The sequence below is a fragment of the Myotis yumanensis genome, unplaced genomic scaffold (assembly GCF_028538775.1).
Source record: "Myotis yumanensis isolate MYYU_CA2020_CCGP unplaced genomic scaffold, mMyoYum1.0.hap1 SCAF_15, whole genome shotgun sequence".
Lineage (NCBI taxonomy): Eukaryota > Metazoa > Chordata > Mammalia > Chiroptera > Vespertilionidae > Myotis > Myotis yumanensis.
Window position 1 is genome coordinate 50,322,394 of NW_027223766.1, and position 12,456 is coordinate 50,334,849.

At 54.5% G+C, this 12,456-nt stretch overlaps 1 protein-coding gene across 1 annotated transcript in view; it reads right to left on the reverse strand.

Moving 5' to 3' along the window:
* The window catches only part of KCNQ3 (potassium voltage-gated channel subfamily Q member 3), a 163,683-nt gene that overhangs the window by 15,451 nt on the left and 135,776 nt on the right, over positions 1-12,456 (reverse strand). The window contains exons 5-9 of the mRNA XM_070392353.1: positions 11,609-11,764; positions 10,466-10,576; positions 9,802-9,897; positions 8,363-8,457; positions 6,111-6,137 (exon numbers count right to left, since the gene is read on the reverse strand). Of these exons, the coding sequence (XP_070248454.1) occupies positions 6,111-6,137; positions 8,363-8,457; positions 9,802-9,897; positions 10,466-10,576; positions 11,609-11,764 (485 nt within the window). The remainder of the gene's footprint in view (positions 1-6,110; positions 6,138-8,362; positions 8,458-9,801; positions 9,898-10,465; positions 10,577-11,608; positions 11,765-12,456) is intronic.

The window sequence follows — 12,456 nt, forward strand, 5'->3', positions numbered from 1 at the left end:
ATTTGGCATAGAGCTTGGCACATAGTAGGTGCTCTTGACATTATTTTGTTCCCTCTATTTCTTTTTTTGTTGTTGTTTGCTTTTTCTTTTGTGCCTTCTATTTCCGATCCTGCACCTCTAGCCCTAGTGAGCATGCAGAATGAAGTCCTTTCTGTGTGGTACACAGCAGAGAAACCACACTGCATGTTTCCACACACCCATATACTCAGCTCAGTGCTTCCTCTCCATCCCCCACATGGGGCTGACACACAGTAGGTGCACTTGTGGTATAAATGCGTGAGCAAATGAATCAGCTCTGCATGGAACTGAGATAATTAGCATTTCTAAAGAGTGTGTCTGGTTATGACAGCCATGGGCATGGTGCCAGCTGCTGACATTTTGCGGTGGCGTGGCAAGGAGGTCACGGGTGCTGGGGCTGCAGAGGAGGCTGGATCACCCCCATTTCCCCCAACCGAGCAGGTGCCCTATGCTCTCTGCGCACCAAGTCCTCGCGGGCTGAGTCTAACAACACCTGCTTCCCAGGCGTCTGGGGAGCATCACACAGAATAACATCTGCCAGGTTTCTTGCCTTCCGCCTGGCCCCCGAGAACACAACACACGAGGGAGCGGATGGCTGAAGCCCTGTTATCCCGACTCCCTCCGGCCTGCTCTCTCACCAGCACTGCCCTCTCAATGCCCTGCCCGGGCTGATTCAGAGAAATGTAGTTTCCCTGACCTGAAGTCACAGCTTCCAAACGTGCTTTCCTCGCCGGAACTAGACGAATGGCTACCAGGACAGTGAATGACCTGTCAAGGCAGGCAATTGGCTGCACCCACGTGGAGGATTTCCCTACTTATGAGTGCGGGAAAGGGGGGCTGTGGCCCAGTCACTTCTCAGGCCCCCTTCTTCTCGGCCCCTGCCCATGTGTCTTGAGGGTCTGTCCTTCCATGTCCACCAAGCCCCTCGCCTGTCCCGTCGTCTCCTGCACGGCTAGCCACACTCAGGCCCACGGCTTGTCACGCCCTTTCTTGCCTTCTCAGCTGCCCTCATCCTCACCTGCCCTTGAAGGCTGCCTGAGCATCCCCCTTGGACATTCCGCACCCGCCTCGGCTGCACGGACACGCTGTGTTTTCCCATCACAGCTTGCCATACTGTGTGGAGATGGCTTGTTCCCACGTCTGCCCGCCGGCTGAACTGTGTGGTCCGAGCAAAGCAGAGATGTTGCCTTATTATCTCCGAACCCAGCACATGGCCCTGCTCAGCACACCCCGATGGGCAGGGCAGCAGCAAAAACCACGGGCTTTGGGGCAACAGCAGGCTGCATGGGCCTGTCCTGAGAAAGGTGTGCCCTGGACTCATTCTCTCGGCTCCCCACTTCCTCTCAGCCCTAGCTGCACACGGCTGACTGAGGGGTAAGTGAGCAATGCATGCTGAGCGCCAGCCAGTCTGGGATGCCAGCGCCTTCCAGAAACGCTGGCTGTCACCATTATCTCCGTTAGCAATCCTCTCCCCGCGGCAGCCTAGGAAGGTTAATGATGTGTGGAAAGGATGGGTACCATTTCCTGGGCCACAAAAATAGTTGTGTGCCCTTGTTTTTTTAATGAACTGAAATGAGTTCCTGGGAGCTCTCTATCATTTTACAGCACTCCTTTTAATTGTTTATTTCTCTATTACAATCGGCATTCAATATTCTATTATTTTACAGTACTTATTCACACTAGACTCAAATACTCCCCATTGTCACTGAACTTGACCTCGGCAGGAGATAAGTCTATGCGGACTTAATTCCAATTAAAATAAGCAAAACAAAAGCATCGGCAGCCACTCTGTCCTGCCAGGAGAGCCCCCGGAAGTGCTGACTATCGGAAAGCTAATGAGAGGCCTCTCGGGCTTCTATCTGCTGAGTGTAGGATTCGCTGGTTTGCCATTTACACGGTTCATTGCAACCTCGAACAGTCTGAAGGGCCGCGCTCCGTTCACTTAATGCCCCATTGTTCAGAGAAGATGGCTGATAAGATGTGATTTCATCAGCATTAGGAACCCGGAGGCGGCGGGCACAAGTAGAAACTCATGGCCATTGCATCTAAGAGGCTTAGGGAATTCTCCCTCCAGCAAAAGTGGGCGATCAGCTTACTTCTAAGTTGTGTTGCCTGAAATCTGACATGCCCAAAGGGTCGTCACGTGCAAGGCAAAGTGCACCCCTGAAACTCAAACCCATCCCGGCCTTTCTCCACTCGGACTTCCAGGGCAGGACTCGGGCGGTGGGCTCTGAGGTGCTGCGGGCCTGGCAGGAGAAGCCCTCCCTGGAGCTGACGCCCCATTTCCCTGGAAAGCCGGGGTCTGGCCGGGTAAGTGCGGACAGGCGATCCTGAAACGTGAACTGGGAAAACTGCAACTCAATGGGCTGGGGACGGAAAGGTCAACTCAAGATTGTTCTGTCCTGAGGGAGGCGGCAGGGGCTCCTGACTCGGCTCTCAGCCCCAGGGAAGTCCAGCCCCACCCCCGGGCAGCTCCCTGACTGCACACCTCCGGGCCTTTGAACCTGCTGTGACCTGTTCTCGGGAAACCTTCCACCCTCCTTTCATCCAAACGACTCTTTATCCGAAATGTGGCTGGACATAGTGGGGAGCGCTAGGACGCTCACTGTCGCCCCCAGAGCCCACGGGCTTCACCCAGCACGTAGCCTGTACTTTGATTCTCGCAGAAACTCCTGTCTATTTTTCGACTGGTTCATAATTCAGAGGGAATGGGGTGCTGTCAATGGGCACTCCCGCATGTTCCAAAAGGAGAAGTGAGACCGAGCCCGTAGGACGTGCCGGGAATCCCTCGGAGGTTAGATGGGCCCAGGCCTCGCCTCTGCATCTTAGTTACTCGCGGCCTGGCCCCATTGGCAGGGTCTGGATGGCAGAAAATACTAACAGCGGTCGGAACGGGGCCAGGCTCTTATTTTGCTCCGGGTAATAATTTTCTCATCAGTAAAATGAGGGGCTTGGCTTAATTGAGCTTTCGATTCCTGCACACCTTTAACAGTCATTAATTCTGGGGCATGGAAAGAGGTTTATGGCCAACATCCTCCATCACCCCGGGAGATGAATTTCATGTGGCTGATGTCACAGGGAGAAGGCAAAGCCTGAATTATAGCGCCTGCCGATGCTCCTTCCCTCAGTAGTATATCCTGGCTCCGAGCCTTTCCCTGCCTCATGGCAGGGACTCCAGGTATGTGAGCCAAGAAAAGGCGGAAGAAAACAAAACAGCAGATTACGTTAACAGTTCCCAACTGCCAGTGGCTGAGGCCATGAACTACTAATATAGGCCATGTCCTGCTCTCGCAACTTTCTTAGCTGTATAACCTTGTGCAAGTCACTTGCCTCTTTGAACCGCAGTGTTCTCACGTATAAAATGGGGGTTAAAAATAGCTTCTACTCAAGGGCTCACTGTGAGGCTGGATGTGCTTAGAACTATACCCGGCAAGCCGTGAGCATTCTTTATAAATGACTGTTATGATGCTTGAATTCTCTGATCCAAAGAATGATCATCTACTAAATCTGACAGCTGTGCCGGGAAGGACATAATACAAGACAGGAGATAAAGAAGCTGCCTGGAACACACTGCTTCCCTCTCCAAAGACAAATGCAGAGACAGCCCAAAGGCTGCTGTTCAGACTGAACTGCTCGGAAATACAAAGCGAACGACTGGGCTCCAGTAAACAGCATCGTCAACAGGTACCTGTTTTGAACGTTTGAAAATGCTAGTTTCTATCAGACAAATGCCCCTGATCATCAGCCGTGCTGCCTGTCTAATGAACAGTCCTAAAACTGATGCTTAAAATGATGTCCCAGCCCTAGCCGGTGTTGCTCAGTGGATAGAGCATCGGCCTGCGAACTGAAGGGTCCTGGGATCGACTCTGGACTAGGGCACATGCCTGAGTTGCAGGCTCGATCCCCAGTAAGGGGTGTGAAGGAGGCAGCCAATCAATGACTCTCTCTCATCACTGATGTTTCTGTCTCTCTCTGCCCCTCCCTTCCTCTATGAAATCAATAATAAACACACACACACACAAGGACACATGATGTCCCGCACACAACACACCCGTCTTTTCCGGTGCAATCTGTGGAATAAATGAGGCTCGGAGGGGTTTATTGTTGATGGTGTGTAATGCAGTATTATTTTTAGGGGGTTAAGAATTTATGGGTAGAACTGATGCCTGTCAGAGGCAACTGTGATTTTTGTCTGCTCTATGTTTCATCCCTGTTTTTCAGGGAAAAGAACCATATTCTATCGGGGAACTGATTGTCCAAATTCAATCAAGTGACTCTAATGGGAGCTGCCAATCATAGCATTGTGACCTCACACCCAGTCACTCTTAACAGTGGACACATGGTCCAGGGTTGGGCTGGCAGTGGGTTCTCACTTTCTGAGCCAGAGAGTCTGTCCAAAGTGTGCGTGTGGGACACAAATTGGGCCGACCCAAGGGCTTCCCTGGGAATTTTTGCACTGGAGCTGCGTGCAAAGAAAAAATGTAGGATCCTGGGGCTGCCTGCACCCACACTTTATCAGGATGGCGAAGGTCGGCCGAAAGAGTGAGACCAGAAAGAGAAGCAGAGGCGAGAGAAGGGAGGAATCCCAGAAGGTCCCATTCCTTGTTTGCCATGGGTTCCCAGCACGTCTGATGGGTGACTTGAGCCATGACATTTTCCTCCCAGTCCAAGGTCATTTAAGTTGGGTCTCTGACACTCATAGAATGTAGAGTCTGCCTATCCATCATCCACCCACCCACCCACCCACCCACCTTTTCTGTAAGCTTCAAAATGCCTCTCTCTGGCCTTCATTAACCCAGTGCACTGTGATTTGGGCATGGACGTTCCAGTTTGGCTGAATTCTGTTCATGCCGGTACAGAAAAGGCTCCTAAGGTAGACTGAGTAACTTGCAGTATCAACACTTGCATGATTTAAAACCCTGTTGGTCCTGAGAGAAGGAGGGGAAAGAGCACCCGCTGGGAGTCCTGAGACCTGGCTGTGTCACCCCCGGAGTTCACAGGCCCTGTAACTTGGGGTGAGCCTGCCCCCGCTGGGAGGCTCGGTTTCTGTAAAAGCACCCCTCTGAGGTGTCTCCCCGCTCTGCCTCTGCAGTTCCCTAGCAGATGTCCCCTGAGCCTCCTCAGCAGTGTCCCCCAGCGCCCCCTACAGCCCAAACTGGGTCCAGGAAAGAAACACGCATCCTTTGAAAACAGGCACAAAGGCGGCGGCATTGCTTCTGTTGGGAGCTCAGTGCTGTCTGTAAGGGTCTCTTTAAGGTGGGGTGACGGAGGGGATAGGGCACCATGGACCCCACTCGGAAAGACAGACCCAGTTTCCCACAGACCACTGTCCCCAAGTGGTTCCCCTACAAGTCGGTCCAGGGCCCTGCCACCTCCTCTGCCCCGCTCCTGTCAGCTGCAGAAGGACGTGGTTGAGCTGAACATCTAGGAGACTGAGCGCAAGGTCCCCAAGCAGTCTGTCCACATAATAGAGCAAACACATATCTAAGCTGACGTTGGCAGGGACGGTCCTGCTTCACAGCCTCGAGCAGGTCCAGGCTCCCTGCTTCGCGGCATCTTCCCGAGAGGGAGCGAGAGGGAGGGACAGAGAAGCTCACAGCCTCACGGGGGCGCCCACAGCTGTGGGGCCACGAATTTCAGTCCTGATTCCCTTTTCAAAGAGCCACCTGGGAGCCCCGGAAGCAAAGGAAGCGACACGTAATGAAGTACCATGGTCTTCGTGTTCAGACCTGAGTTTGAATTTTGGTCTGTCACTCAGTGAGCCGGGTGACCCAGAGGGAGTGAGCCCCCATCTCCTCAGTCTAAACGTGAGGCTAGCGGGGTGCACTGTGGTGGGGAGGACCCCCTGAGAGAGCGGGTGCGGGACTCCAGGCACCAAATCCACCTCGAGGACAAACTCAGCAAGTGGCCGTGGCGGTTATCACTAGGAAGGTGTCCTGGAGTAAATTAACATGAAACTGGGACAGGGAATAGTGGTTCCCAAACTCTATCCGTGACCAGCATGGCTGCCCAGGGGCCCTACAACACATAGAACTGGGCCCTCTGTCGGGACACAGCGGTGGAAGAAAAGAAATTCACAATCAGAAACGTACCTGGCTGCTGCCTCCAGCTGTTCTTTCCTATAAGGCGAGGAGGGAGAGAGAAATAGAGCATGAATTATACAGAACCCTTGCCCCAAAATGTCCCCCCAGCTTCCCTTTGATGAAGGCAGAGGGAGAGAGAGGAACTCCAGGGCGAGGCGGTGAGTCTGGAGGGGACCCACTGAATGAGATGGGCGTCTCCAGCTAGACCCCAGGCCCCTGCTGCTCTGCCCTAGGCTCTGTGCTGGGCTCAGGGCATCTGTCTAGCGATGGGGACAGACCAGGGAACCGGAATGTCGTCATTTAGCAGCTACACACCCATCACTCTGTCACCACCATCATCACCATAGTCGACATAATCATGGCAAATATTACTGAGCAATAATTAACAGGCAGAGACCATTACAAGTGCTTTTTATGGATCAACGTATACCAACCCTATGGAGTAAGTATTATCATGCCCATTTTCCTGATGAGAAAACTGAGGCACAGGGAGTTTATGGGAATTGCTCGAGGTCTCACAGTTAGGAAGCAGCCGAGTCAGGACTCAAACCCAGGCCACCTAGCTCGGTGCCCATACTACTAACCATGAGGCCGCGTGTGCTCTGCACACATTTGTGACTCTGAGCCTTCACTCAGGCTCTGCCAGGAACTCCCTGCCTCTTTCCCCTGCCTGGGATAGTCACGCTCATCCTTAGCGTTCCAGCAGAAAGGGCCCCCTTTTTTGTGTGTGTTTTTTATCCAATTCCCCAGGGTCTGCACTGAGCTAATCTCGCAGGTGGGATTGTGTTCAGATCGCATGGTGTTAGAATTATGTGGTAGCCCATGAACTGCTTGGGGCCAGAGCCTCGGTATTTTTAGCTCCAAAATCTGAGCACCCCACACCCTGGCCCGCAGTGTGTGCACAGTAAACACTGAGGGAATAATTGGCCTATCGCTGGGAGGGGGGAGGGGAGAAGTGGAGAGAGAAGAGGCATCGTGGTAGCGGAGTACAGGGACAGCTGGAGAGTTAGGAATTTCTAGTTCATGGTCAGCTCAACATCTGGTTCCAGTCTGGCCTTGGGCTGGCCACACAGCCTCTGGCCCATTTCCCCTCCTGAAGCACGAGGACAGAGGGAAAGGGTGAGGGAGTGGGCTGAGGGAAGACAGGAGAAGGAGGACTGGGGAGCAGTGTTAAAGAATGAGGGGCATCCCTTCCCATCCTTTCTCCTTCTCCAAGACCATGAGCTCAGGCCTTCTCCATTATCACACTCCCCACTACCCCCTCCCCATCCCTCGACCCTGACTCACCTCTCTCCAAGATCTGCCCCATGGTCTCACCTCCAAACACACCACCTCTTACACCTGGCCCCACCCACCGGCTTCCCTTCTGTGCTAACGATGATGATGATGAAGGGTCCTGCTGATGATGGCTAATCCTTCGCCTGTGATTCAGAGCCCATGCCCTCTGCCCTGCTCTCTCCTCTAGTCCTCCCTCCCCACTGTGCCCACCTTTACCCGCTCTATCAGGCCCTTCCCATTTTCTGCCTTACACTTGAGAACCTCTCACTCATTTTGGAGGGCGCCTGTGAGGATTCACTGAAACCTGAACTTGGAGGTCTGGACCGTAGTGCACATCTAATAAACACTAATTTCTCCCGCCCTTTCCCAGGTGCTGGCCATGGAAAGGGGTTTTTATTTTTTCCCTTCCTTTCCTCTCCCCTTCTGAGAACACAAAATGACATCTTGGAGTCCCCTGAGGGTCCCTCCTGCAGCTTCTTCCGCCTGGCCGTTCTCAGCATCCGGAGTGGCAGCAGGTGCAGGCCAAGTGGGGTAGGGGGAGCATGCATTGCCAGGGTGGCCCCTCATACTGGCTCCCCACTTCCTCAGCCACTGATCCCGCTCAAACATTGATACGACCTTCCCTTATCAGCCACTCAACATCGGTACCCTGAGTCACTGGGGTTTCTTTAAAAATGATTCCTGCTCGGTTGGCGTGCTCAGTGGTTGAGCGTCAACCTATGAACCAGGAGATCACAATTTGATTCAGAGTCAGGGCACATGCCTGGGTTGTGGGCTCCATTCCCAGTATGGGGTGTACAGGAGGCAGCCGATCAATATTGATGCCTGAGTCCCCTCCGGGGGAGTCTGATTAATCACCCTGGTCCCTGGGAGTTTTTAAGCTCCCTGTGATTCTAATGTGTGCCCAGGGGCACCAATGCAGACCCATGGGAGGGGCAGCTGGCCATGCCCTGAGCGGTCCAGATGGGTCACCCACCACTTGCCTGAAGAACGGAAAAGAGACGACTGACTCATAGAACCTCCACGTGGCCACCAGGTCGATCCTGTTGGGGTTGGTAGCATAGTACCGCCAGGCAGCCTGCGGGGAGAAGAGACCGACCTGGTGTCACCTGACTGCTCACACGGTCCCACAGCCTTAGCGCACAGCTCATGCCCTTGGAGGGAGAGACTCTCAAATCCACAGGAAGACAAATATTGTCCTTGGTGCCACTTCTGGGTGCAGGAGACAGCGGAGAGGGGGTTTGAGGCTAATGTGCTAGGATTACTGGATACTGGGATGGTTTGGGGTTGGGGGGTCATGGTGTCCGCTCTTGGAGACTGGGGCTGGCCTGGAAACGACAGTGTGTAGGGTAGCATCTAGGACCATCCCATATCAGACCCACGGAGACACTACCTGGACACAAGCCACGAGTGGGTGGCCATTCAGTCCCATGCAGCCGCAGCCAGGACTCTCCACTCTCCCGTTCTCTGTGCTCCCCACGGCCAGGAGGCCACGAAGCACGAAGTCCCTCTGACGTGATGGGAGCACTCCTGCCTTTGCCACCACCTCTCACCATCGTCCCAGCCTCCAGCCCAGGGCGGGGCCTGCTGGCCATGGAGAGCCGGCAGGCAGACAGCGGGCAGCACTGCCGCAGGAGGCGTGACAGCGGAACACAGCGTGAGTTTCAGTTCCCCGTGTAAGGCCTCTCTTCCTCTCTGGCTTATGGGCTCCGGAGCCGAGCCCGGGCAGAGGTGAGGCCACACCTCCTTGCAGCGACTGGCTCAGCTCCTGGACGCCAGGCTGACTTCCTGGTGGGCCCCCCAGTCAAGACTGGGGTGGGGGGTAGAAAGACCCAAATTCTCCACTGCAGCTTAGTTAGTAAAACAGCAGATGGGCCCGGCCGGTGTGACTCAGTGGCTGAGTGTTGACCCAGGCACCAAGTGGTCACCAGTTGGATTCCCAGTCGGAGCCATGCCCAGGTTTCAGGCTCAATACCCAGTGGGGGGCGTGCAGGAGGCAGCCGATTGATGTCTCTCTCTCACTGATGTTTCTCTCTCTCTCTCTCAAATTCATAAAAACATATTTAAAAAAACACAGCAGATGGGTTGGTCTGAGTCCTGAGATGGTCTATTTCCTGATTGGCTTAGAACCCGGAAGGAAGAGGGATAGGACTGTCACTAAGCACCCTCCAAGCCAGGCCGTCCATACAGACAACCACAGAAACACCACAGCCACCCATGTGCAAGCTGGTCCTGGGTTGGGTCCCAGGCCACGGGCATACCCACTTCTGTACAAGCACACACACACACACGTACATATGCCCACATACATGCACCTGCCACATGTGCACCACATACATGTTCACACACCCATATGTGTGCACACAAGCACCAGGCATGCACACAGATTTAATCCCATCCAGCTCACCCGTAGCAGACAGACCTGAATGAGCTCAGCAGCTGGCTTCCTCCTTTTCTCAAAGTGCTTCTGCCGGTGCTGCTCCTGCACCTTGAGCGCCAGCCCGGACCCCAAGATGCCCTGGAGGGAAAGTCAGGCTTGGAGTCAGCCCCCCAGACGCTCCTGGGAACCCACCCTGCTCCCGGCCGCAGTGACAACACTGAGTGCTGGGGAGAAGGGGAGGAGGCCGCTGGGTGAAATGGAGCCTTGCAGTCTGGGAGGCCTGCCTCTGCCAGCTTAGTGGCGCTCTGCCCGCCACTTCTGCCACTCGGCACTTCCTGACTCTGCCACTTTTCAGCCGTGAGGCCCTGAGCAAGTCTGTTATCTGTGCGGCTCAGTTTTTCCGCAGACATGGAGCTGAGCAATCCCAGGACAGGCTCGGAGATGCCCTCCAGGGTTATGCCAGAGGAGGGAGCGACTGAGCAGTCTGAAGATGGCAGCGGGGACACTGGGTCTTGGAGGACTCACTCCCGGCAAAGGGACCAGCACAGCGTGTGGCAGAGAGCCGACACCACGCTGCAGGGATGGCCAGTGAGTGGGCAGCACTGGAGTTCACAGCGTGAAAGGATGGAAGGTGAGGTGACAGGCAGAGCGGGGCCGGGCGGGGAGGGTCCTGTGTGTGCACTCGGGTGCACACTGAGGTACTCACGGCCGGCAGGGCAAAGAAGGAGACGCCGATGAGGGAGAAAGTGGCTGCGATCAGACGGCCTTCCCACGTCTTGGGGGTCTTGTCTCCGTAGCCAATGGTGGCCAGTGTGATCTGAAGAGAGAGGGGCTCAGACGTGGGGTCCCCAGGGAGAGGAATCCAGGGGTGTATCCCTGAGCTCCCCCCATCATATCAGCCTCTGTACTGACTTGGGGGCGGGGGGCTGTGACCATTTAGGATGAGATCCAATAGGAAAGCTACCAAGTATCAAGGAACTTACATGGGGCCCTTGAGGGCACACCTGCCCTGAGTTAAGGATTTCCTACCTAAAATCGACGACTCACAAATGTTTCAGTAACTGCAAACATGTTTGTGCATGTACCTACGTGTATTTGTGTGATTTTGTGTATAGCCACGTTACCGAGTATGTGTGTTTGTGAGTGCATTTACATGTACTGTGGACACAGGTGTGCGTGTCCAATGTCTGCTATGTGCTGTGCACTCCTGTGTGTGATCATATGTATTAACGTGAACACATGTACTTGTGAACCCAGGAGGCAAGAGAGCAAAGCTGATAAGAGCTTGGCCTCCGCAGCCCAACAGCCGGAGTTCAAATCCCAGGTCAACCACTGACTGGCTCAGGGTCTGCCTTGAATCGGTTCCTTACCCGCTTCATGTCTCAGTTTCCCCGTTTATAAAGGGTCCAATAAGAGTTGTTTGAGTTTAAACTGTGTTAATAAAGGTGACGTGCCTAAAGCAACGCTCTGGAGCAAGAATGCCTTTAGCAGGTGCCACCTTGTGCCACGTGTCCCTGTGGGTGTGGGGCTGAGTCGCTAGGTGTGTCTGAAGACCTGTGTCACCGTGTGTGTTTGCACACGTGTGGCTTGCTTGATAACAGCCTACAACTAATGAGGTAAGGGCCCTAGTGACCCTGGGACCAGACTGCTGCGAGGCCTGACTTCTTATAAACACGATGGAAAGCCTGCTTGTTCAAAGCATGCAGCCTGTGAGGGGTCGCCCAGGGCAGGACGGGAAATGGAGGCGGTCTCGCTCTCACTGTGACTGCAGAGTGCAGCCGCCCATCTCTCTCTGTGGATAACAGGCCATCCCCATGGTGGGGGAGGGGGTTTGCAAGGGGTGACTCACCAGGCCCCACCAAAGGGCGTCTGCATAGGTCTCAAACTCCTCTTTCATCTCTTCTCCCTGCGCATCCACCTCCGGCACGTCTTTCTCCACCAGGTAGACAAGAAACGAAGAAAGGATGAGGGTCAGGAAGCCGATGTACCAGGCGGTGATGAGCTCCTGGAGAGAGCAGAGAACAAGGGAAGAGGACCCTGGAGGCCGTGGGGTGGGTGCTGGAGGTGGAGTCCAGCTCTGCCAGCTCTGTGACCCTGGGCAAGTTACTCACCGTCTCTGGCCCTCACCTCCCATCACTGTGAAGTGGGGCCAGTGACATGGTCATTATTTCCAGCATGAACACCGTGAGTGCCTGGCTGTAGGTGGAGGGGAAGATTTCCACCACTGTGGGGAGGACCCCGACATCACAGCTCCGAGGCTTCAGGGGCACGGGAGACTGCTGCCTGAGACAAGGCTTGGAACTCAGGAGACCGATTCCACGCAGGCCTGGGCAGAATAAAGCTCGTTCCACTGGAAACTGACACGGGGGGGGGGGGGGGGTGCACAGTGGCAGAGCTGTGGACAGGCCCCGCCTGCCACCAAGTGCCTGTGTGACCCTGGGCACAGGACCCTCCTCCCAGCCTCGGTTCCCCGAGTTTTACGATGAAAGACTGGACCACAGAGTTCCAGAAAGTGCCACCTGCATTACTGGGGGAATGCAGAGGCAGTTTTCATGTGAGTCACCTACTGATTGAAACCATATTAAAAATGAGCATAAATGACACCTAAAACCTATGATGTCATGCATGTTATCACATGACAGACTAGGACACATGAGTAAGTAAACCAGAGAAAGGTACTGCAAAAAAAGTTAAGGA